Source organism: Eleginops maclovinus, chromosome 19, assembly GCF_036324505.1.
Source record: "Eleginops maclovinus isolate JMC-PN-2008 ecotype Puerto Natales chromosome 19, JC_Emac_rtc_rv5, whole genome shotgun sequence".
Lineage (NCBI taxonomy): Eukaryota > Metazoa > Chordata > Actinopteri > Perciformes > Eleginopidae > Eleginops > Eleginops maclovinus.
The window spans coordinates 6,993,966-7,021,309 of NC_086367.1; the positions used below are offsets into that span (position 1 = coordinate 6,993,966).

Here is a 27,344-nt window from a genome sequence, read left to right on the forward strand (position 1 = left end):
GACTTTGCAGGTTAAAGACGAGACTTATAGCTTGTAGGGAATGTATCGCAGGAGGCAGTGACATTTTATTACTTTCTTTTAAACCCATTTCAGCAAAGGAGACTTTTAGTTTTTTCTGCATAGGATATTTTCATGAAAAGCAACGAAAATTGAGCTCCCTGCCAACGGAGGAAACATTCTGGCCCTGAATCAAAAGTTGCCATCTGCCTGAGAGCCTTGTGTCAGCAGTTTAGCCGTATCACACTATCCACCACATCTCTGTGATCAAGACATGGCTGCAGCTCAAACGCTCGCCCAGGATGACGGCTGGGGACAGAAACAGTGGGTGGAGAGAGATGCAATCTCAGCGCGCTTTCATGTGAGCCAAAGGCGTCCGTCGATTACAGAAGCCGTGTCTTTTGTGGTCGGGGCTGTGTTGCCCCTTTGGGGTTGCACCCTGCAGAAACCTGCTGCTGTAGAAAAATAATATGCCTCTATTGTAGCGCTGTAAGGCTGTGGTACTGATGTATTTCATGGGATGTTTGTTGAAATTCAGAATGAACACCATAGACCCTGTAGCTGTCAGTGTCAATGCTGTCTGATGCTGGGGGCTGTCTATCATTCGCACTGCCACTCTCATTACTGTGAGGGGGCGTAATGAGAAATTTGCATATGAACACAGAAGTACACATAATTATTATTTGGCAAACAAGAAAATTATGCCTTTATTTTTATGTTTTACTGGTTACACTTTGTCACAACAATAATTATTGAATGGTAAACACACTGGTATAATGTGGACAAACAATTAAATCATAATTAATAATTGATGGTAGAATTGATGATATTTGTAATTTATACACAGCTTAGTTGAATACTCAATTCTGATTGGTCTATTTGGACATTTAAGAGTCAATTTGAACATTTCAACTTGACTCTCATTAATATTGGGAGTCAAGTTGTTTGTTTATTTAGTATGTGGCCATTTAGTAAGCGTTGGGCTCTGATTACCCTGTCCGATGGTCTTGGTCATTATTGACCACCTCGCTACACATTATCCTCTACTTGTTGCACGCATAATGAAATTTAATAAACTATAACAATTACTTTTTAATATAGTTCAACCAATAAAGACTTTATCCAATAAAGAGATTATCTTTACTTGGTAACTAAACTACAATGTTATTTTGTCTTCGGATCCTTTCTATCCTATCTGCCAGATTGGCTTTCCTTAAATAATATTGCAACAAAATATGGCTGTAGGAAAACGGAATTAAAGAGGCCCTATTACGGTTTTGGGGGTTTCCCTTTCCTGTAGTTTGTTATTTATGTTTTTATGTAATGATCTGCAAAGGTAAAAATCCCAGTAAGTTCCCTCCAGGGGGAGTTTCTCTCCCACACACTCGCCCCTGCCTGAAACACCTCCATTGGACTCCTTTGCTTACTTCCATAGCATAACAACATCAATATATAACTAATGTAACTTCTATTGGCTAGCGTTCCAGCGTTCCATTGAACGTGATATGCTACGTGCGGGACATTTCCGAACCATCTCCAAGTGGTTGACCAATCTCAACAGATCCAGCCAGCTAACCAATCAGAGCAGACTGGGCTCTGGTCTCAGACAGAGGGTGAAAAGAGGTGCTGCAGCACAGGCAGTATGAGAAAAATAAAGACCTTTTTGAACATTAAAGCATGGAGACATGTCCCAGTAGAGGCAGAAAATACAAATATAAACCTGAAAATGAACAAAATATGTCCTCTTTAATAGGAAAGAGAAGCAAAGTATTTAATCAATCATGTGTTTGAATAGCAAACTAACTTGCAATGCTAAATAAGGGCAACCATTTTATACAGGGGTAATGTAACATATAAATGTTAATAACTCAGGGCCTTAACCTTTTGCTTGATGGACACTGTAATCGTCTCTTATTAGTTATAATCATATTTTGCCTCTAATGTAGCTAAAGTTTGATTTACTACCAATTAACCATTTATGGTTATTGGTGCAAAGTTGATAGATGTGACTGAGACAGCTCTAAACCATGTTACAGGCAGACTTCATATTTACCAGTAGCAGTGACAGCACTGCCCTAGGAAGTATTCGTCCACAGCCAAAATGGTGTTAGTCGTCTGGAAAAACAACAGCAACTCAGAGCGTGTTATTACATTTTCGTTTGGGGCCAACGCACAATGCTGACAGAGACAGTAGCGTTTTAGCCCGGGGCCAGCAGCACACTCATAAATACCACTTCTGAATGAGTGAGTTGCTGCTGTGTGTTCTCCGGCTTTCACCACCCAAACCAAGGCAACTGCGGTCCAATTGTGATGTGTGTGTGTGTGTGTGTGTGTGTGTGTGTGTGTGTGTGTGTGTGTGTGTGTGTGTGTGTGTGTGTGTGTGTGTGTGTGTGTGTGTGTGTGTGTGTATGTGTGTGTGTGTGTGTGGGGCGGGGAGTTGTGTTGAACCTCGCTTGGGGAAAACCTTAAATCGTTGCGGTTAATCCTGTCAGAGGTATTTAGGATAAGCACATTATATTTCATTTAGATATGTGAAAAGAGAAGCCACACTGCATGCGCATCTCCATATCTGCTTCAGCTCATGTTCAATTTCTCTCAATTCAACTTTATTAATCCCCATGGAGGAAATTGATTTAAAGGCAGGAGGAGTGCCTCAGACAACAAGATAAGAGACATAAAAAAAAAACGAGTCATGGTGGGAGAGACGCAGGGAGAGGCGTAGCAATTGTGTAATACAAAACTAAATGTGTCAAGACTAGGTTGAAGTCTTCGTTGTTTTGGCTCAGCTTCCAGGTCTGAAAAGTTAAGCCTATAGTCAAGTGTTTTAAATCTACATTCTATCTTTCATCCAGCAGGGGGAGACTTCGCTCGTTGTAAAAATAAGTCTGATTGTATAGAAGTCTATGAGAAAAATGACACTACTTCTCGCTTGATTTATTAGATTTGAAAACATTCTACTGACGAGTTTATGGTTTGAATTATAGTTCAATGTCTTCTTCAGCACAGCATGAAGTTCGTGTTGTAAACTATGCTAATATTTAGAGCGAAATACATAATAACAAACATTGTTTAGGGAGGGGTTACCTTATGATTGACTGGTTGCTTCCACACCGCATTGCCTAGTTTGAATGTTGTCTGTATTTCTGTCTTATAACTTAATCTGCTTCACAATAGGTTTTCGGTTCATGGAAATTAGTAGTGCACACCAAGGGTTATGTTGTACTGTATACCCAAATGCTGGTTTGGAATGAATGATTTTTCTTCTATTTTATTAACATGTAAGACAATATGACAACAATAACTGTTGAATCCAGCATTCAACTGAATGTGAACCTATAGTAAAGTATATAGTTTGGAGATTTATAAATATATTGGTGGTGCATATACAGTATGTGTGTGCAAGTTAGTTTGGTTTACAACAGTGAACCATGGCAAATTCAATGTAATTTGAAAATAATAGGAAATAGCTGGCTATTAAACAAGAGAATTGAGCTCTCTAAGTAATCACAGAGATTGTTGGATATTTCCTTTGATCGACAGTGATTTAGTCTTCCCTGCCCTGCCATCACAGTTGTTAAAAAAGATTGGCTTTAGTTTCTAGAAAAGCCATTTTTATTTTCTTCTTGGCCCTCTGCAGACTCAGTCAGTGACAATGCAGTGAAATTGATGGTCTTACTCAATGTATGCTTCAGTATGGCAAAAATAAGACTCGTCTTTACATTAAGAGGTATGCATTCTTTATAAACTTGTCAATGAGCTTATAATATAAGAGGCTGTTTCTGATATGTTGAGCCACAGTCAGAATTAATGCTTTTTGTGTAATCCTCAATTATTTCGCTTAAAACCCTTCTGTTATATTTTCTTAGTGTTAGTCATGTAGATATACAATTTAGGTCAAAATCAAATAAATATATACTTAAATTAATGAATATGTATAACAAATAAATATGTAATATAAATAAGATAAAATATAATAATAATATAATATATCTATAAAGAAAATGACTATGACCATGAAATAAATAAATAAATATGGCTGTGAAATAAATCCTGAAATAAAGAACTAAAAGAGGCAATACATATTTCAATACATTGAAAATCCTAAATAATTTAATGCATAGGCTAAATGAATGGGTGTTTACTACTAAAAAAAGACATGTATATGGATTTCATATACTGTATAATAACTTTGTGCCTGCTGGATGTGTCATAGTTAAACGTTGGTAATTTGTTGATGATGAATACAGTGTTGTGATTTTAGCTGGTAACGCAGCCCCTACCAAAAGATTTTAATAAATGCATCAAGTTGTTTATTAGAAATGTGTGTGGCATTCTGCATCAACACGATAAACTGGTTTGAGAGTACTGGATTGTACAACATCACAAAGTAATGTTTTTAGCGTTTGTAGCTAACATGGCATATCTGCAACCAACATTTATTGTCCCTCATTGACTGACATATGGAAAGAAAGACACTAGGGTAGAATTCAACCAAGGGGCTAAAACTCATTTAAAACGTAAAGGAGAAACAAGGAAATTCATTAACTTGTGTATCTTACAAGAGGAAATTAGTCAATTAAATTACACAGTTGAACCCACAGAGCTCACCTACTAGTAAAACAATCAACTATTTCACGAAGACTTAAAGCTTGGAAAAAAAGTTACTTTTTTCTCCTACATGTTGGTAATATTGAGTGCTAAGGCTCTACTGGACACTTTTCCCACTCCATCGGTTCCTTATGTTTTCACTGTCAGTCCCTTCAGTGTTTCTACTGCAGGCAGAACTGTGAAAAAACAAGCCCATAAAACAGATATCACCATTTCAACATGTATGCATCACTGACAGCTGTGCCCAATCTTGTCCTCCTAAACAACTAACCAAATGTGATCTACAGCTGCGAAGTCCTCACGCCATCATTAATATGTGTAAGCACGTCTGTACTTTATTTAGTCCGAATGTGCAAATCCACCTGGACCCGGCTTTGAATACAATATGGGATTCATCCACTGACTATGGCAACAGCATGATATTTCAATTGAATACTATGTAAATGGAACAAAAGGAATAGAGGAGGCGTATGTCCATTTTGGCAAGCTAAAACTACAAACTATATTTGTTTTAATCACAATTACTTTTCATTTACAAATCGTTTACTTATTTTAGTAAAAGAGATAGCGACTGTGTGTTGTTCTTTTAACACACACAACATTCTGTACATGATTGTTGTGACCACACACCAACACCTTTTTAACATCCAGATTAGTCGCTCTTCTATGTAGGCCACAGAGCTCCAGGGAGGTTAGCTCAACCAGCATCGTGACATTTCTCTGAGCCACAAGGGAGCTCTACTGAAGAAAATGGGCTTCATCTCAAACCGCAGAGCCGGACTACAAGGTAACATTAGAATTTCCAACAAGGACCATTGAAAAATCAATGATTCATCACAGTTTATTTCCACCATGCATAACTCATGACCCAGGGGCTTCATTAGTCTCTGGGAAACTTTACCATTGTGTGCATAGTCTTTCCACAAATAGTTCCTCATGAAAGCGTTAAGGGATGCCAAGCGCCAGTCACGTATTCCTGTCCTTTCATTCACTGTTTCTCAAAACCTGACACATATACTCATTTACTGGAGTGTGGTAGGGGTTCAAATGACTGTATGCTGAAAGTAAGACATAATAATTTACTCATTAAAATGTCTAAAAACCTACACTGTCATATACTTTTGTTCAGTTGTGTCTAACATTATCCCCAATGTTTTCAAGAATTTGTCATTTTCAGAGTTGTGGTTGTCTGCTAGAAAGTGTGTTGAATTACCTATTTTATGCAGTTTGGTCTTTTAATGCACATTCTTATAACTACAAAATGAAATCTTAACCATTATTAACGCATATTGTATCACATTAACATTTCGATCATTGTATTTTTTGAGCCAACAAAAGCACTACCTGAAAACAACGAAGACGTGTTTTTTTTATGTTAAACTACTTTATTCAGTCTTGCAGCAATAATAAACGCCATGATCCCATGCTACTTGATGACTCAACGTCTTTTGTAACTGTTTTGATTGAGGGAACCCAATTAAAATCTGCGTTAAAGTCTGTAAAGAGGACGAAATATGCTCATATGCGGGTTCATATTTAAATGTGTGCTACCGCTGTGACATATTTCCATGCTTTAATGTTCAAAAAGCCCTTTATTTTTCTCATACTGCCTGTGCTGTAGCACCTCTTTTTACCCTCTGTCTGAAACTAGAGCCCAGTTGGTTGGCTGGCTCTGTTGTGATTGGTCAACAGCTTAGAGATGTGTCAGAAATGTCCTGCCCGGCCCCAGCCGTGGCGCAACTGGCTGGGGCACCTGCACCGCACGCCGGCGACCCGGGTTCGATTCCCGACCCGTGGTCCTTTCCGGATCCCACCCCGACTCTCTCTCCCACTTTCCTGTCACTCTCTACTGTCCTATCCGATTAAAGGCAAAAAGCCCCCCAAAAAATAACTTAAAAAAAAAAAAAAAAAACATGTCCTGCCCCTTAGCCAATCAGGTATAATGTGTTGGAACATGAGCGAATCGATGGAGGCATTTCAGGCAGGGGGGTAGCATGTGGGAGAGAGCTCCGTCTGGAGGGAACACAGGGATTTTTGCCTTTGCAAACCATTTACATGCACAAAAACCTGGATTTATAACACACTACAGGAAAGGGAAAAACTCATAAAGCACAATAGGGGGCCCTTTAAATCAAGTTCTTTTTTTTTGCATATCTAAGCTAAATATAAACGTGAAATTAAAAGGTGCACAAAGCTAAGAGCAGATATTAAGTTATTTTCAATGTACATTATTTGTCAAAATTAAAATGTCTCCTATGATGACATATCCTATAATTTTATAGATCATGATTAATTTTGTTTTCATCCCAACCTCCATTTATGGTGCTCACGCCAGAAGTAAAAAGGGTTATAAACTAGATAAACTCTTTAATGGGCTTACAACTACATTACACTGCAATATAGAAACCTTTAGAACTCAAACAATGCGTCAGAATCACCATGAACATCAGTCAGATCTATAGTTGTGTTTGTGAAGTATTTTACACTTTGTGCTCTAAGAATAGCTAAACATCTAATTTTGAAAACCCACAGTGATTACTTGCTTCTCTTACGAACAAAAAGAAAATAGGTTTTCAAGGACTCTGGGAGTTATAAAATAACCCAAAGAAAATCATGAAAGAATACTCCTATGGCAAACAATTTGGGGGAAAATAACTTGCAAATAAAAAATATAGGCAACATCAGATAAGTAATGGAACTGACACACTGAAAACTTGCTCCCGTTATCCCTCTGATTATGAAATATGCTTTTCTGACAAACTGATGGATGTGCTTTAGCAAAATGAGCTCTTCCAAACACACCACTGACTACCGGCCTATCACGAAAAAGAGATTAAAAAAGGAAGGACCAACAACACATTATTTCCGTCTATTATTAATCTGCCCATTATTTTCTGGATTCATTCAGTTATTTAAATACAAATGTCAGGAAAAAGAGAACTATTTCGATCATTGTATTCCACAGCCCAAAAATGCCGTGTTATGTTAAAGAATCTGTTTACTGTCAGAGTGGTCCAAATCATTCTAACTATTCACATTCAGGAAGCTGGAAACATTTTTTAATGATCCCCTTAAAAAGTGTCCTTAATCGATTATCAAAATAGTTGGCAATCCATTTAATAGTTGATAACTACAATTAGGGACTAGCTGGTTGGCATAGCAGAGCATTTAATTGCTAAGCAGCCAGATTTTTCCTTCAGTAGCAAAAAGAAGAATGTTTATAACAAAATATTTAAATCGGTTTGTAATAAACCAGGATAATCCCTTATTTATCTTTGAGTCAAATAATGCTTTCCTTACCAGATATCTTCATAAAACTAACAGTTATATAAGGAGTCCCAGCACATCAATGTGTGACATGTTGATGCAACGTTTAACAGATGTATTAAGCCTGGACTAAACGACAGCATATTGAACTTATTGGACTATAGAACTGACACATGGCCATTGTCATAGGCCTCTGTATGACGCACCGGTGGCTTATGGTGTTTAGCCACAGTACTGTGGAGATCTCTGACCTGTGCGCTCCCTCTGGACAGCTGCTGTCTCTTCTTTTATGTGACTACATCAATCCTCACAGTTACCGACCCCAGCTGCACGACAAAGAGAAGCCTTTCTCCCTACCCGCCTGGACCTGCGGGATGATTTGTGGATGGTTGTGGAGAGCATTAGTTCTCTCAGACGGGTACTTCTGAATGTGCTCAGCACAATATGAACCAGTGGCATCGTGTCTGGGATTAAATGGGCCAACTTGACCCTCTGTGGCTCTGCTTCACTGTGACTCACTGTCCATTTTGGAGGAAAACATCTCGTTCTTATTCATGCAGCCAATGCAGAATTACCTTTAACATGCATTTGATCTAATGGCCAGGGGGGACGACGCCTCCATTTGCAAATATAAGTTTGATTGTTTTGTGTGTTTTTGTGTGACTCCTAGAGTATGGGTCTTCAACAGAAATGTTTCCAAAGAATAACTGACTGGGCGCCGCCAAATCATGTTTTTATAATGTTTTTTATGTCAAAAGATGAAAAAGGTTAAGTTACAGCTACAAAGATAAAAGAGCCTATTTGAATAATGCACTTATCAACTGTTGTTACCCTTGAATCCTCGTGCAATCGCATGAGCTATCTAACTTGTGCCCAGTTGTGATTAAGTTTTGTTCGTGTTTTTGTATTGCAAATATTACCTTTTCATAGCAAATGTTCAGTTCCTGAATTTTATTGGTAACATATTTGTGGCCTTAAATGTCATATACTTTTCCCCCTCTTGTGTCTTAAAAAAGAGAAGAAATGGCGAAGGCCAGAATGCAAAACTGGGCTTTTTAGACCATACCAAAAACCAATAGCTTAACCACAAACAGGCCGCCATTTTACACTTCTGGTTCCCACGTCACAAGTCAGTTGTTTTGTTGAATAGTTTTTTGTCTAGATACCTGAATAAAGGTCTGTTGTAAATGCAGGCTAAGAGATTTTGTTTTGAGATGACATACTTCAGTAAAGACCAAACTTATGAATTTTGAAGCATTGTTGGGTTTCAAAGAAGGACGATTGCTAAGTGGCTAAGCAAAGTATTCAAGGACATTAAACATCTTCATGCCAAATCACCGAAAATCCAAATGCTGAAATACTATAACTTCTAGGGAAGCAGCGCGATCAGCCCGCCTTCCTGTCACTGTCAGCTCAGGGTTTGTCTTGTGACATGCCTGACTGTATCAAACCGTCCACAAAGACTCAAACATATACTGACAACATTTTACCAGTCATTAGTTTTGAGCGAGTCAGCAACTAAATGAATAATCAGGATAATCTCTGTGTTCAATTCTTTAATTGTTGTGTGTATTCTTTTCATTTCCCACAAAGTGAAAAAGCTCAGTAGGTATACCCCTGAGTAATTGTTAACAACGCCAGCAGACATTTTGCAGAGGCAGCCGCTACGCTTACCACTGCTGATTCCTCAGAATGGAGCCTGCCTACCACTCCAAATTGATTAGTAATAATTTCATACTGAATTTCAGAGCCTTAAGGTCACTTAAAGCTGCACAAAAAAAACTACTTTGTGTTCAGTCTGTGTACACAGAGTAACTGAATTTTGGGGGAAAAAGTGGTGGTGACTGCACCTGTCACTCACTGACAAGTCAGGCGGTTAGTTTAGTGGTCATGCATATTCAGGAGCACCTGTTTGCATTGCAGCGATACACATTGAGAGAAGTGAGATGATCTGTTATGGGGAACTTAAAAGCCAAAACATTGAGTATAACTGCCTGTATAGTTGATAGGAGTTACTCCCTGTAGGAAATACAAATGGGGGATTTCATCATGCGTTTGAAAACCTGCACTGAGCATCTATTCAGATTACACTACAAAAAGATATAGAACTACTCTTTACTGGTCTGAAAAAAATGCCTGTAGGGGGTTTATTACCTCCTTTGATGGCATCAGGGTGAGAGAGGATACAGCATTTCAAATCACAACAGTCTATGATACAGCGCATTTTAAAGATTGATTTATTATCACAGTATTATGTGCAGTTTAAAAGTGTAAGAGTGAAATCATGAATATAAGTCCTGATTATTTACTGCCAATGAAACTGTGACAAAGCAAGTGTCGAACATTATGTTGTTACAGTTGTTTTGTGTGACCTGGTGGCAGTGTGTTAACAAATGACTTTATGAAAGAGGTCCTATTGTGCTTTTGGGGGTTTTACCTTTACTGCCTGAAACACTTTGTATGTATAACTATGTGACATCAATATAACACTTGCCCCTCTACAGGCTAGTGGTCCAACAACTCGTAAGTGATTTAGGGGGCAGGGCTATTCGCTCACATCTTTAAGCGGTTGGCTTATCACAACAAGACCTTTTTTAACATTAAAGCATGTAAACATATCCCAGTAGAGGCACAACATACAAATATGGACATTAAAATTAACATTTTATGTCATGACTTGTCTTGCAAATATTTCAAAATGAAAGCCTATGGAAGGCCAGCTTGCGTTTCTAAACACTGTTGCAGTGTGTGTTTGTGAACAAAATAAAACTTTGTATCCAATCTAAGTCTCTTTAAAAAAAGTGATATCAACCTGGTTGTCTCTGCAGTAATAGCCCCCTACCTCATAATAAAGAAGTGGGGAAAAAAACACCATGTTTGTGCCTCTTGAGTATGACTTTAACTGACTCTGATGTTTGAAAAATAACTCCCATTTATGCTTTGGAGGAGAGCAAAATTATAACCAGGGTTCAAGGGAAAGACGCTTTTGTTTTGCAATAAAAGCAAGTGCTTGATGTCTTTTTAAAAACCTGTTATATATATTTATAACCTATCATAATTCACATCCCTTTATGGAGTTTACGTAACAAGTGGCCAACTTAAGATAACATTAACAGAAGTTGTTTATCTTGGAGCACTAAAGAGAATATTTGGAGTGTCCCGGCTGCAATGCATCCAAGTCAATTTCCACAGTTGGAGATCCATTTATTGATTCCAAACTTCTAGTGTTTACTGGTATTAAAGCCTGTTGGAGTGTAAACCTTTTCACAGTTTCTTTGCTGAGTCTGCCTCCCTGTCACTGTTGGTCAAGCTTTGTATCATATGCAGGCCCGTCGCGTTCAGGTAGGCATGGTAGGCAATTGCCTAGGGCCCCCGAGTAGGAGGAGGCCCCCCAAAGACGACAGGTTAAGATTTTTTTTTTTTTTTTTTTTTTTTTTTTTCAAAATTCAAAGAAAAGTCTGATACAAATGCAACATGAATCAAACAACATGCATACCAATAAGACAGGTCATGTATTCAACAGCAATGACGATTTTAAATAGCTTCATAATAATAAGCAGTCATCTGTATATGAAGGGCTCTGCTGCGACTGCGAGGGCAGCAACAGCGCCTCCCTAGAGCATGCGATGTCCGAAAAGCGCAACGACACATTGTAGTCGAAATACCCCAGCTCGAGGGGGCCCCCCTTTCCCATGCATTAGCGCGACAGCGTCAAGTGCAAGTGAAAAGTGAAAAATTAAAATGAAGCGAAATTATCTCTCCGGCAATCAAAAAAAGAAGAAGAAAAGGGAAGAGGAGCAGAAAAGAAAACAAGACACCGGTAAGTAGAATATACACAATCAACATGAAAATTGTGCCAGGCAGGGTATACCATATTTTGCTAGAGTAGCGAGGTTGTAACGACGACTAGCTAGGAACCAGTGGTTTGGCATGCTAGCATGCTAACCAAACTTAAACTGCTACCTTTGACTTCACTATAAGTTCATAACGTTATCAGCTGGCCAAATTGATCAACGATTAATTCCTCTTAATATCCTAAATAAACTTCACATATGTTTTCAGTCGTTAGAGCCTTGAGACAACCAGTGAAATAGTTATTCCTGTAGTAGCTAGCTATTTAATAGGAGATTAACATGGGAGTTTACAATAATTTTGCTAGAATACCATTGGGTTGATTTACTTACTTTATTTACATTTTAACGGTTAACATCCCGGCGCAGATCAGCCACATGAAGAAAACAGCCACTTTAGTGTCAATTAATCCTTTTCTAAACCTATTCTGCTGTTTGTTGTTGTTGGTCTCCATGATAGCTGTAAATACCACTGGACCACCGTTAAAAACTGTACCGATAGCTTTGAGCTTTTTCTATGGGACACAGACAGTACACAGACACACACAGACACACCACGGGTGCGGGGATGGCGCTGTTGCCACTCACAGAATTGATTTCAGGAAAACAGCTCGTCTTAGTGACTGTATTTCTGTTTTCAAACCAGTGAAAACGGGATTATTGTAAGATTTTATTATTATTATTTTTTTTACTTTTTTTTGGTGAAGCAGTGCTTCACCTGTAGTCGTATAGAAACCGCCACTAAACCGCCTAGTAGGAACTGTGTGTAATGCTTTTAATATCTATTTCACCACAATTATCAGACTGTAAAATGATAGGATTTCAAAAGCATTTGAAAAATAACCAAGCTAATCATACAGTACTTATTCTTTCTCCAAGGGGCATTGCTGAAATTTCTTCATCCCGCTCTACCAAGTGTTGTCTCTGGTGCTACTGAAGGTAACGTTCTTTTCTACCTATTATTAGTGCCTTCTATCAACACACTTGATGTTATCAAAATGACTTTACATTTTTCTAATTCAAGTCATAGTTGTGTGTATTCATTCCACTTGCCCACAGAGTCTTCTGGACATTTCAAATATGTGGGACATTCACTAATGTTAATGAATAACTGAGTTGTTGAGATCAATGCATGCAAAATGTGCAATATAAATAAAAAGAATATTATTTATGTATTTATTTATTTTTGCACCAGGGCCATCAACATCGTCTTCGTCACATGTTTATGAGGAGGAGCAAGTGGAAGACAACATTGCGGCGTCCACACTACTTCCCAGCAGTGGTTCAACAGAAGGTGCATTAAGCCGCACAATTTCAACTTATCACCTATCATAGTGACCCAAAGTTATAGCAGCATGTGCTGTGAAAGTGTATTAAAATGACCATTTGCTATAAAGCGTTACACAAGTAGATCACCATACCTTAAGCATTTAGTTGTCGTACTTCACACATGAAACTGTGCCATGAATTAATTTGTAATTACATATTTTTCAGCAGTGCCATCAACTCCATCACGACTTGAGGAGGAGCAAGTGGAAGCATCCACACCACTTCCCAGCAGTGGTTCAACAGAAGGTGCATTAAGCCGCACAATTTCAACTTATCACCTAACACCCATGTGCTATGAAAGTGTATTAAAATGACCCTTTCTTTTTAAAGCATTATACAAGTAGATCACCATTCCCTAGTTGCTGTACTTACCACATGGCAATTGTGCTATAAATTAATTTGCAACTATATGTTTTCAACAGTGCCATCAACTCCATCTCCACTTCATGAGGAGGACAAAGAGGAAGATGACATTGACATGGCAGAGACCACCCCACCATCCAGAACTGGGGTACCTGTAGGTATTGCAAGCACCACATTAAGTGATGACCCAGGATGTTGGCCCAGTGTCCTAACAAGCAGTATGCGCTGTGAAATAGTCAAAAAAGGACCTGTGCAAATCATGGACATTGAATTCCCGCAAAACTTAGACAATCCTCCTCGAAGATTCACCAAGGACAGTTACAAAAGAACCATGAAAAATGGTGAGAATATACATCGATCGTGGCTGGTGTATTCCATCCACACAGATGGAGTGTTCTGTTTCCCTTGTACTGTTTTCGGGAAGCGTGAGCGTGACAATGCCTTAACGACCTGTGGCTACGGTGGATGGAAGAACCTTTCCTATCGCCTAAAAAAACACGAGTGCACAAAGGTGCACTGTGACAATGTGAAAAAGTGGCACGACCTTCAGAGGAGACTGCAAACCAGTACACTGATTGATCAAAGACAGATGGAGTTGATGCAACTTGAAGTTGAACACTGGAAAGGCGTGATTCGGAGAGTGATTGCCATAGTTTCCCATCTGGCAGAACGCAACCAGGCTTTGAGAGGAACTACCAGTACCGTGTATGATCGCCACAATGGGAATTTTCTGGCTCAAGTGGAACTCCTAGCACAGTTTGATCCGGTAATGAATGAACACATCAGACGAATACAATGCAAAGAGACAAAGGTGCATTACCTGAGTGGAGTCATTCAGAACGAAATCATTCAGCTGGTCGGAGACAAAATCCTACAGGAGATTGCAAGAAGAGTGCACAAAGCAAAATACTTCTCCGTGATCATGGATTGCACTCCTGACATCAGCCACAAGGAACAACTTTCTGTTGTTCTCAGGATTGTCAACTGTGAAACACCTGTTTCTATTGCTGAGCATTTTTTGGGATTTGTACATGTTGAAGACACAACTGGTAAAGGGCTCAGTGAAATCCTGCTTGACCAGTTGGAGAAGCACAACCTCAGCATTTCAGATTGCCGTGGGCAGTCATACGACAATGGCAGCAATATGATGGGCCACAAACAGGGTGTGCAGGCAAGAATTTTAGAGCTGAACAACAAGGCGCTATGCATCCCATGCAGCAGTCACACACTAAATCTGGTTGTGTCAGATGCTGCCAAGTCTTCAGTGTTGTCCATGTCTTTTTTTGGTATGCTGCAACGACTGTACAACCTTTTCAGTTCCTCTGTGCACCGCTGGGCAATTTTGAAGCAGCATGTGAAGCAGCTCACCCTTAAGCCACTTTCAGGGACGAGATGGGAGGCCCGAATTGACAGTGTGAAGGTAGTGCGGTACCATCTACCTGAAATACTAGACGGACTGTCAGCACTGGAGACATATGCTACAGAGAAGGGGGACTCAGAGACCATGTCCTCAGCAAAAAGCTTACATGGTGAGCTTAAAACATGGTCCTTTCTTCTGTGCACAATAACCTGGTACAACGTTTTGTATCAGGTTAACCATATGAGCAAGCTCCTCCAGAGCCCGGATGTTTCAATGCAAACACTGAAAAAAGAAACCGAGGGAGTGACAGAGTACCTAGAAGATTTCAGGGAAAATGGACTCGCATCAAGCCAAACGGATGCAATGGAGATTGCAGAAGATCTGGAAATTGAGAGGAAATTGCCTGAGAAAAGGCAACGTAAAAAGAAAAGGCAGTTCCTTTACGAGAGTACAGATGAAACCCAATCGACCCCAGAAGAGGCCTTCAGAAGGGACTTCTTCCTGCCTTTGGTTGACACTGCCATCACCAGCCTAAAAGACAGATTTTCCAGACTGGAGGGGGTGTATGCCCTGTACGACTTCCTGTTCAGCATTGATATCATGAGGGCCACAATCAAGACTGGGAAATTGCATGAGAGATGCAGGAAAGTGGAACAAACCCTCCATGATATTGATGCAGACGACTTGGCATTGGAGATCAACTCTGCTGTCCACACCTTTCCAGATGAAGTATCCAGGTGCCCATTTAAAATGCTGGACTACATATACAGTGAGAAGCTGTTGGACCTGTACAGCAATTTAAGCATTGCACTGCGCCTACTTCTGACCCTTCCTGTCTCGGTTGCCTCCGGAGAGAGGAGCTTTTCATCTCTGAAGCGCATAAAGAATTACATGAGGTCAACTATGAGCCAAGAGAGGCTCTCTGGACTGGCACTCATGTCAATTGAGAGTGACGTCCGCAGGTCTTTGGACTTGGAGGGGATTGTGTCTGCATTTGCTGAGGCCAAGGGCCGCAAGCAGCAGTTTCAGTAGGAAATAAAAAAAATAATAAAGGCTACTTTTCAGTGTATGTTTGACCTCTTTTGTGATTAAAACGCACAGAATTGCGGAAATTTTTTTTTTAAAGGCCCCCAACAACTTCTTTGCCTAGGGCCCCCCAAAATCCTAGAAACGGGCCTGATCATATGGCATCAAACCGTCCTCAGAGATTTGTCGCTAAAGAAATACTGTAAACAGTACGCATGTTTCCTCAAGTTTGTGACGTTCTCTAATCACTTGGCAAGTGCTGTCAAGTTGGTGAACAAGTTTTTTTAATCATTTGCTGGGCCGCCCCTCTCTATACGCAGAACACGCGCAGTATAGGGCCATATTTTATGCGCAAATGCGGGCGTCTCTCTCGCTAACAGTTCATGAGTCCCGCCAGCTCTCGTGACTCGTGAGGCCCACACCCTCGACATGAAGTGGGGGTTTGTGAGTGAAAATACGTCTGTCAACTGATACCGTCGCACTCATTGCTGAAATGATTGACATCAATATCTGATCAATCACTGCTCAGAAGCGGACACTAGTGGAGATGAAGAGATGACGTCAAAAAGACACTTTGAGTCCGACGCAAGCAAGAGGGAAAAAAAACAAAATAACAAGGATCTCGAGCTTCATTCAAAGGTGGATAAGTTGTATCAGTAAAAATGTAAAGCTTTCGCCATATTATACCCTTCAGCTGCAATTCACAACATGGAAGAACTGTAGGCAGTCTCTTTATGGAGATATAGCTTTGAGCCCCAAATTGGCCAGGGGCAGCCCTGCTCATTTGTGATTTTATCATTTCAGTTTTTGAAGCTGCAGATTGTTTACACCTGTTGGCCACCGTACATTGGATTGTAAATCCTTTTAATAGTTTCTTTCCTAAGTCTGCCTCAGGAAAGATGGCGTGCTCATAATTTAAAACAATTAAGAAATACTGACAAAACATCAACAGACATTAGAAAAAGAAACCTAAAGCTCATCTTCTGCAAGGATTTTCTCTTTTAAAATAAAAATGTTCACCAACCCTTACACGTGCAGACTGGTAGATATGGTTAGGCCTACTCAGCGCTTAACCTCCCTCCGAGCTGATATCCATTTCACCTCCTTCGTGTTGTACTTGCTGTTGTTGTGATCCAGAAGTTTCCAGGCAGTAATAGAGGATACAGGCAGTGAAAGGCTTATTCCAGTTCCTGCTGTACTTCGTGGGGGCTTGTCAGACTCAGTTTACAGGCTCGCTGCTGAGGTCTAGCCTTAAGCTAATAAAGGCGCTACAAAACCTTCATGAATATGTAATTCACCTCCGTACTCTGAGTGCCTCAACCCATCTTCGCATCATGGTTAAATGAGAACTTTTACCATTGTTCAAGTGTTTTATTTAATAGCCTTAGTGCGTCTGAACTTAAATGAAACATGGCAGTGCTAGGATGTTCGTTGTCAGGCGTATATGACTTCATTCTGACCCGAAGGTTCTTGCCATTATGTTGAAATATGATGTCCCTGACTGTTTATCTCCTGTTTAAATACACACAAAACAGTCTGTCCTCTCTATGCTCTCAAGCTGGCGTCATGCTCCAGCATAAATGCATCTAAAATAAATTAAACTGTAATTAAATGATTGGATGGCTCAGCTAGTAATCCCAGCCAAATGGTGACTTTGATATTGAACGTTAATGTGATGGATACTCTCATCCTTATGCAATGTGCTCTTGGTGTCCTGTGAAAAGCTTGTATCTCCCAAATGTCAGCTTTTCCTAAACTAAGAAGACGGGCTTGTTTTATTCAGAATCAGAATATTTTATTCATCCCGGGGGAAATTTGTTTTTGTGGCAGTTGCTTTATTTTATAATACAAATTCATAAAATATATATTTTTTTAATCATCTCTAGAATAATAACAAAAAAGCACCCTGTAAATCAACATGAAATTCAAAATGGCCGACTTCCTGTTGGGTTTCGAACTTGCTTCAATATACTTTTTTTTCCCGTTTCTATGCGTTACATATACCCACCACTCATGTGGGATATTGGCATATATAGGTTCTGCGTGGAGATGGTGAGCCATTTTGCCAGGCCCATTCATGCAAACCCTACTTTAAAGTCTCCTATTATACAGGTTCAGGTTCAGGTTATTTTATTTATACACGTAGGTAGATTTGGTTTGCAAATAAAAACCCAAGGGATCCATCCTGACTCTTTAAAAACAAACACAGACAACAGACACATATGTAATAAAAGGACTTATAAAAGTACATATAAAAGTACAAGTACACCCTGCTCCATCAAATCTCAAAACATTTAAAAACGTTTTAAAAAATGGACATGCATGGACATTCAAAATTCATAAATAAATAGATAAATAGCCATCTTTGTGATGCTCCTATGATCTTATGATTTATTAATGTGTGCAATAGCTGCTGGGAAGAAGCTGTTTTTATACCGCTTAGTTCTGCTCTTTGGGACAACTAACCTTCGGCCTGAAGGAAGAAGCTTCAGGTTCTCCAGGTTTAGCGGTGGTTAACCAATCAGACTGCAGGACCACTTTATAATTTGACTAAGAGATGCTCTGCTCTTCAAGGTCAGGTTACCAAACCATGACATTAATGAAAAAGACAGAATTGACTCGATAAAAGCACGATAAAACATGATCATCATGGTTTTGCCAATGTTAAAAGGTCTCCTATTATACTACTATATAGCAGTAGTATAATATATTTCTGAAACAGCATTGAGCTCAAACGTTTTTCTCTTGCGGGTTAACCACAAGGACATTTCCTTTTTATATGCGGCTTCTTTTCACATATTCTCTCCAGTGCAGCGTTGGCTCTGAATGTTGAGGGAGGGGATTCAGCTAGCCGACTGTATATGGGTGACGATAGGTTGGGACGTGGGCTGGACGTTGCCAGGAGTTCAATGTAAAGCCAGCCCACATAGACGATATTACGCCAACCCCGCAGCAAATCTGGATCCTCTTCGTTGTAGCCCCGTTTATAGAGACGTGGGTAAGGAGAAAGAAAGAGAGAGGGTTGTATTTTCTGACACTTTGTGAGTCTCCTTACACACCAGGGACACATATTTATGTATAAAAGACATCAAAAAGTGCATTGTGCATACCAGGTGACCTTTAAGTACGTTTTTACCAGGTTTCAACCCAATGTTGTCGGTGCTTGGACATTACAAATATTTAAATAAGCTAATCGTTTTGTGATAGATGATAATAAAATAAACAGAATACAACTTTGTATATAAATATAAGATGTAAAAGAAAGAATGTGCAATAAAAAGATTAAATACAAATACAATCTATACAAACATTAAGAAGTTAAAGTTAATTGTGCACATTGTATTACAATATATTTTCAAGGTTTCAAGGTTTCAAGGTTTCAAGGTTTTATTTGTCATATGCACAGCAGATACAGCGTATATGTTGGCAATGAAAATCTTATGTCGCGTGCTCCTCCAACAACTCAACATGCATGGTGCAAATAAGATAAATAAAATAGTGCAAAAAGAGAGAAGAAAATTTACAATATTAACAATAAAGATTTGAGGATGTGAAATATATACATATGTGGAATACATTGAAAGTATTTAAATACTTTACACTGTTGAATGAGGAGGTATGGACAGATGCATATACAGTGGTATGCAAAAGTTTGGGCACCCCTCTGAGATTTCATGACAATTTGCTTTTCCTTTATAATAGAAGATCACAGCAACAACATTTGTTTTCCTACAAAGATGTAGACGTTTTAGTGTTTTCCAGACCAAAATTCTTAGGGTAGCATTACATAGTTTTATTATAATAAAATAAAATGCAAAAAATGGGATGTGCAAAAGTTTGGGCACCCTTATAAATAGCATTCATTTCAACACCTGTACGGATTTATAGCTGACAGGTTGCTGCACAAAATTGCTTTGATTAGCTCATTAGACCTTCAATTACAAAGACAGGTGGAACCAATCATGAAAAAGGCTATTTAACATAGGTAATAGCTGGCTGTGCCTGGCCTAGGTTCTTTCTTAGGGAGTGGCAAGATGGGGACCTCAAAACAACTCTCCACTGACCTGAAAGCTAAGATAATCCAACATTATAAATTAGGAGAAGGGTACAAAAAATTATCTGACAGGTTTAAACTGTCTGTCTCCACAGTCAGAAACGTAGTTGTGAAATGGAAGGCCACAGGAACAGTCCGTGTGAAGGAAAGATGTGGTAGGCCGACAAAAATAGGGGAAAGGCACAGGCGAAGGATGGTGAAAATGGTCACAGAGAAGCCACAGACCACCTCCAGAGAACTACAACAACATCTGGCTGCTGATGGTGTAGTTGTTCACCGTTCCACAATCCAGCGTACTTTGCACCAGGAAGAGCTCATTGGAAGGGTGATGTGCAAAAAGCCTTTCCTGAGTGTTAATCACAAGAAGAGTCGCATGAGGTATGCAAAAGCACATCTGGACAAGCCAGAAGCATTTTGGAACAAAATACTGTGGTCAGATGAGACCAAGATTGAGTTATTTGGTCATAACATGAACAGGTATGCATGGCGAAAAAAACACACTGCATTCAATGAAAAGAACTTGTTGCCCACTGTAAAATTTGGTGGAGGATCTATCATGTTATGGGGCTGTGTGGCTAGCACAGGTACTGGAAAACTTGTTAAAGTTGAGGGCCACATGAATTCCTTACAGTACCAGGAGATTCTTGACAAGAATGTTCTAGAGTCAGTCACAAAGTTGAAGCTACGCCGGGGTTGGATTTTTCAGCAGGACAATGATCCTAAGCACCGATCAAAATCCACCAAGGAATTCATGCAGAAGCACAGGTACAATGTTCTGGAATGGCCATCCCAGTCCCCAGACCTTAACATCATTGAAAATGTATGGATTTATTTGAAGAAGGCTGTCCATGCACGGAGGCCAAGAAACCTGACTGAACTGGAGACGTTTTGTGTGGAAGAATGGGCCAAAATACCACCTGCCAGGCTTAAGGGACTTGTCTGTGGCTACAGGAGGCGTCTACAGGCCGTTATTGCAGCAAAAGGAGGCAATACTAAATATTAATGGAATTATTTCTTAGGGGTGCCCAAATTTATGCACATGCCTATTTTTGTTTGAATGCACATAAACATGTTTCTGTTTGACCAATAAAAGTTATTTCACTACTGAGATGTTTCTGTTACCATAAGGTATAACATATGTTAAAATGAAGTTGCTGCTTCAAAAGCTCAGCAAGTGACAAACTGATGCAGTGGTTTTCCTAAGGGGTGCCCAAACTTTTGCATACCACTGTATTATGTATAGCAGATGTATATGGCAGATATGTATAATATATAGATACGTGTATTATAAACAGATATGTATGGCAGATGTGTATAATATATATATATATATATATATATATATGTATGTGTGTACTATAAACAGATGTGAGTAGACATTCACACAGCTCAGGAGTTCAGTAGTCTTATAGCCTGTGGTATAAAACTGTCTCTGAGTCTGGTGGTCTTGGTCCGGATGCTGCGGTACCGTCTGCCAGACGGCAGCAGACAGAACAGATTGTTGCTGGGGTGATGGGGGTCCTTTAATATCCTACCGGCCTTCTTCCTACACCGCTGGGTGTAGAGGTCCTCCATGGATGGCAGCTCCGTCCTGGTGATGTGCTGAGCAGTTTTCACCACCCTCTGTAGAGTCTTACGGTTGAGGGCGGTGCAACTGCCATACCAGGCGGTGATGCAGCCAGTCAGGATGCTCTCGATGGTGCACCTGTAGAAGTTGCAGAGTATCCTGGAGTCCATGTTGAACTTCCGCAGCCTGCGGAGGAAGAAGAGCCGCTGTCGAGCCATCTTGGATATGACCCTGGTGTGATGTGTCCATGTCAGGTCCTCACTGATGTTTACCCCGAGGAACCTGAAGCTGCTGACTCTCTCCACAGGAGTCCCGTCGATGGTGATGGGTGTGTGTGCCTCTCTCTGCCTCTTCCTGTAGTCCACAATCAGCTCCTTTGTTTTGCTGACGTTGAGATGGAGGTTGTTGTCCTGGCACCAAGATGTCAGGGCTCTGACCTCCTCTCTGTACGCCGTCTCGTCGCCGTCTGTGATCAGGCCGATGACGGTCGTGTCGTCAGCACACTTGATGATGGTGTTGGAGCTGTGTGTGGCCACGCAGTCGTGCGTGAACAGGGAGTAGAGGAGAGGGCTGAGCACACAACCCTGAGGGGCTCCGGTGTTGAGGGTCAAGGTGGAGGATGTGATGTTCCCCATCCGCACTGCCTGGGATCTGCCCGTCAGGAAGCTCATGATCCAGTCACAGAGGGCGCTGTTGAGCTCAAGGTCCCTGAGCTTAATGATGAGCTTGGAGGGCACAATGGTGTTGAATGCTGAACTGTAGTCAATGAACAGCATTCTCACATAAGTGTTCCTCTGGTCCAGGTGGGAGAGGGCAGTGTGGAGGGTGAGGGAGATGGCATCATCCGTGGACCTGTTTGCTCTGTAGGCAAACTGCAGGGGGCCCAGTGAGTCAGGGAGGGAGGAGGTGATAAAAGTTTTGACTAACCGCTCAAAGCACTTCATGATGATGGAGGTGAGTGCAACTGGGCGGTAGTCATTGAGGCAGATGGGTTTTGTCTTTTTGGGGACAGGGACAATGATGGACTCTTTAAAACATGTGGGGACTACAGACTGGAGCAGTGACCTATTGAAAATGTCTGTGAACACATCTGCCAGCTGAACTGCACACACCTTGAGAGCACGGCCAGGGATGCCATCAGGTCCCGGAGCCCTGTGTGCGTTGATCCTTTTCAGAGATCTACACACATCTGCACTGGTTAAAACCAGTGAGCAGGGATCCTGGGCCTTTTGTGCCTCCACAGCCGGGGGCTTCTCAAAGCGTGCATAAAATGTGTTCAGTTCATCTGGGAGAGATGCAGACACTTCCTCAGCACCACTCGTTGTCCTTTTGTAGTCTGTTATTGTTTTTAGTCCAGACCACATATTTCTGGCGTTGGAGCCCTTGTAGTTCGCCTCCACCTTGTCCCTGTATTGTCTTTTCGCACTGCTAATAGCTCTCCGGAGTGCATACCTGGAATTCCTGTACTCATCCAAATCACCGCCGCTGTGCGCGATGGCCCGTGCTTTAAGTTTAGCTCGGACCTCGCCGTTTATCCAGGGCTTCTCATTTGGGAATGTCCGTACAGTAATCCGTAATATTCGGTTGTACATTAGTATTACTAAGATATCAATGCTGAATTACAGCATTACAGGCAATAGTTTAAAAGGGTTTGGCTACATTTTTGAAATGGTGCTTCCTTTATTTTAAACATGGAGAAACAGCCTGTGAAAAAATGTAAATAACCCATCATGGTGTTGTTAGGGTTTGTTTAAGGTTTGGATGGAGAATACAGCAGAAGTAACTAGTCTAGAAAATTTGGCGACAATGTTTTTGATGATCAATTAGCCATTTTGAGTCATTTCAATGGAAACTTTGTTGTACAGTACATTCATTTTTTTTCATAGGCAGACAGATTAACCAATCCTTTAAAAAAAAGGGCAAAATTGTTATGACCTCAGGGCTTTTAAAAGGTGTATGCATGCCTAAGGTACATATAATGTTTGACGGCAGAGTCGGGAGTACAGAGGAGGAAGACAGGTGTCAAACACAACACAATATATTGCCAAGAGCAAAGTCTCCAGCTGCAGTTTCTGAGAAGCTTTATATATGATTAGGTAAGTCATTTTTACAGACTAGTGGCAGCCATGACTATTGTTTGTAGCTGGAGGATTCAAGACTGTTACTAGATAATGGGGCACCAGCCAATAAATTAAAAAGCAATAAATAAAACCTTAAACGGATAGGTAGCCAGTGGAGGAAGTAAGACATCAAAGAGAGAAACGTTCTTCATGCACATACAAACAATAACAGCAGTCCAACAGAGAGGTAATAAAGACATGATCAACTTTATCAAGATATTTGGGAGGGCTTTTGGCCTTTACCTTGGCTAAAAGTCTTCCTTGAAAAAAGTTGCACTGATTTGTTTTTCAAATGTTGGCAGAGCTATCAAAAACCCACCAAGATTATTCTCCAAAAAAAAGGTTGTGAGAAGCTTAAGGGCAAACAAAAGGGAGCTGCAGGTTTGCATCTTAAAAACATAGCTAGAATCAGAATATTCATCTTAAGCCAGACTTCTTTAACAACCTATTCTCAAGTCTCCACAAAAACCCTCAGGCAACTCCAGCTTATTCAAAACGCTGCTATTAAGTCCTAACAAAGAAAACAGAAAGTATCACACAGCTGTTTTATAGAAAAGAGTTTAAACCGCTGCCGTTGGTCCATAAATCTGTTCAATGCCTTGTAAGATACATCTATTCATTACATCTGTCTTTTAAGACATTAACCCCTGCACACTTTAATGAGCTTTGCCTCTGTCAATAACATGTATTCTAGTTTAATAAGCCTGTATCTGCTTTTGGGGTATTGTAGTTTCCAGTTATTTTGGAATTGAATGCATGAAATGAATCACAGCCAGAGCAATTTGCTGACTTCTCAATTTTTTGAAAAATGAAAACTATTTTGGGAAGTTTCTTTAAAAGAACATACAGTATACTCCATATTCCAGCTTTATATTTGTGAGGTGTGGCTGATTTTCATTGTCTTTTTTAAGAAATGGTGGTGGTATTTCGCATTACTTTCATGTAAGGTATGTTTAAGCCTGGGGCGGATCCTTCTGTGCATGTGTGCTGACATTTAATGTAATTTTCTTTGTGTGAATTAATAAATACACTGCCTGGACTCATCAGACCACATGACCTTCTTCCATTGCTCCAGACTCCAGTCTTTATGCTCCCTAGCAAATTGAAGCCGTTTTTTTTTCCGATTAGCCTCACTGACAAGTGGTTTTCCTACGGCTACACAGCTGTTTAGTCCCAATCCCTTGAGTTCCCTTCACATTGTGCGTATGGAAATGCTCTTACTTTCACTATTAAACATAGCCGTGAGTTCTACTGTTGTTTTTCTACCATTTGATTTCACTGATTTTCGCCGATCACGATCATTAAAGATTTTTTTCCGACCACATTCCTTCCTGGAAGATGATGTTTCCTCACTGTCCTTCCAGTTTTTAATAATGCGTTGGACAGATCTTAACTTGATTTTAGTAGTTTCAGCAATCTCCTTCGATGATTCTCTGCTTGATGCATGCCAATAATTTGACCCTTCTGAAACAGATTAACATCTTTTCCACGACCACAGGATATGTCTTTCAACATGACTTTTTAACAAATGAGAAGCTACTCACTGCATCAGTTAGGGTTCAATAACTTGCCAGCTGAAACATAATCACCCATGCAGTAATTATCCAATGGGAGGCTCTTACCTACAGTGGGGCAAAAAAGTATTTAGTCAGCCACCAATTGTGCAAGTTCTCCCATTTAAAAAGATGAGAGAGGCCTGTAATTTTTATCATAGGTATACCTCAACTATGAGAGACAGAATGAGAAAAAAAATCCAGAAAATCACATTGTAGGATTTTTAAAGAATTTATTTTCAAATTATTGTGGAAAATAAGTATTTGGTCAATAACAAAAGTTCATCTCAATACTTTGTTATATACCCTTTGTTGGCAATGACAGAGGTCAAACGTTTTCTGTAAGTCTTCACAAGGTTTTCACACACTGTTGCTGGTATTTTGGCCCATTCCTCCATGCAGATCTCCTCTAAAGCACTGATGTTTTGGGGCTGTTGCTGGGCAACACAGACTTTCAACTCCCTCCAAAGATTTTCTATGGGGTTGAGATCTAGAGACTGGCTAGGCAACTCCAGGACCTTGAAATGCTTCTTACGAAGCCACTCCTTCGTTGCCCTGGCGGTGTGTTTGGGATCATTGTCATGCTGAAAGACCCAGCCACGCTTCATCTTCAGTGCCCTTGCTGATGGAAGGAGGTTTTCACTCAAAATCTCACGATACATGGCCCCATTCATTCTTTCCTTTACACGGATCAGTCGTCCTGGTCCCTTTGCAGAAAAACAGCCCCAAAGCATGATGTTTCCACCCCCATGCTTCACAGTAGGTATGGTGTTCTTTGGATGCAACTCTGCATTCTTTCTCCTCCAAACACGACGAGTTGAGTTTTTACCAAAAAGTTCTATTTTGGTTTCATCTGACTATATGACATTCTCCCAATCCTCTTCTGGATCATCCAAATGCCCTCTAGCAAACTTCAGACGGGCCTGGACATGTACTGGCTTAAGCAGGGGGACACGTCTGGAACTGCAGGATTAAGTCCCTGGCGGCGTAGTGTGTTACTGATGGTAGCCTCTGTTACTTTGGTCCCAGCTCTCTGCAGGTCATTCACTAGGTCCCCCCGTGTGGTTCTGGGATTTTTGCTCACCGTTCTTGTGATCATTTTGACCCCACGGGGTGAGATCTTGCGTTGAGCCCGAGATCGAGGGAGATTAGCAGTGGTCTTGTATGTCTTCCATTTTCTAATAATTGCTCCCACAGTTGATTTCTTCACACCAAGCTGCTTACCTATTGCAGATTCAGTTTTCCCAGCCTGGTGCAGGTCTACAATTTTGTCTCTGGTCTCCTTTGACAGCTCTTTGGTCTTGGCCAGAGTGGAGTTTGGAGTATGACTGTTTGAGGTTGTGGACAGGTGTCTTTTATACTGATAACGAGTTCAAAAAGGTGCCATTAATACAGGTAACGAGTGGAGGACAGAGGAGCCTCTTAAAGAAGAAGTTACAGGTCTGTGAGAGCCAGAAATCTTGCTTGTTTGTAGGTGACCAAATACTTATTTTACCGAGGAATTTACCAATTAATTCATTAAAAATCCTACAATGTGATTTCCTGGATTTTTTTTCTCATTTTGTCTCTCATAGTTGAGGTATACCTATGATAAAAATTACAGGCCTCTCTCATCTTTTTAAATGGGAGAACTTGCACAATTGGTGGCTGACTAAATACTTTTTTGCCCCACTGTATATATACACACAGGACTAATCACAAAGATAAGGCACAGCTGGAGAGGGTAGACAGAAGCACAAGGGCAACAGGTGAACACCATCAGACACTCACACAGGCAGGAAAACTTAAAAAAACAAGCAAAGAAACACTGAGAAAATGCATTTGAAATAAAACAGGAAACAAATCTTAGAACACTTGACTCAGTTAGGATTAACAAGTGATAAACAACTGTTTTTGTAGCAAGGGGCATTTCTGGCAGTGGGCCAAAAACATCTCCCAAGCACTCTAAAGCTGACCACAAGTCGGTCTTTGTAGTGGTTTTAAAAACTGAATTCAATACAAAAGTTTGGTCTCATTTTTTAACCAAAGCATCTGCAGAATAATTCCCTATCTGAATTGTCCTGTTAGACCAAAGTCTGGCAGTATACAACATTATAACAAAGCGACGGCCACCCCTCCCAATACGCTGAGCACGCACAGTGTGTGATCCTAATATTGCGCTGGGGGCCCCAACCTCTGTGGGGGTTGGTAGTTTTGTGTACTCATGACAACATTCACTTAGGGCCCCAATATGGCCAGGGGCGGCACTG

The 27,344-nt window shown here is 40.4% G+C and overlaps 1 protein-coding gene across 1 annotated transcript; it reads left to right on the top strand.

Annotated features, from left to right (window-relative positions):
- The first annotated feature begins 13,221 nt into the window (after positions 1 to 13,221).
- Positions 13,222 to 15,925, top strand: LOC134881691 (zinc finger MYM-type protein 1-like). Its single transcript, XM_063909207.1, has 3 exons — positions 13,222 to 13,298; positions 13,475 to 14,679; positions 15,902 to 15,925. Exons 2-3 carry the CDS (start codon positions 13,531 to 13,533, stop codon positions 15,923 to 15,925), a joined length of 1,173 nt encoding a protein of 390 aa, XP_063765277.1. The 5' UTR covers positions 13,222 to 13,298; positions 13,475 to 13,530.
- Positions 15,926 to 27,344: the final 11,419 nt, after the last annotated feature.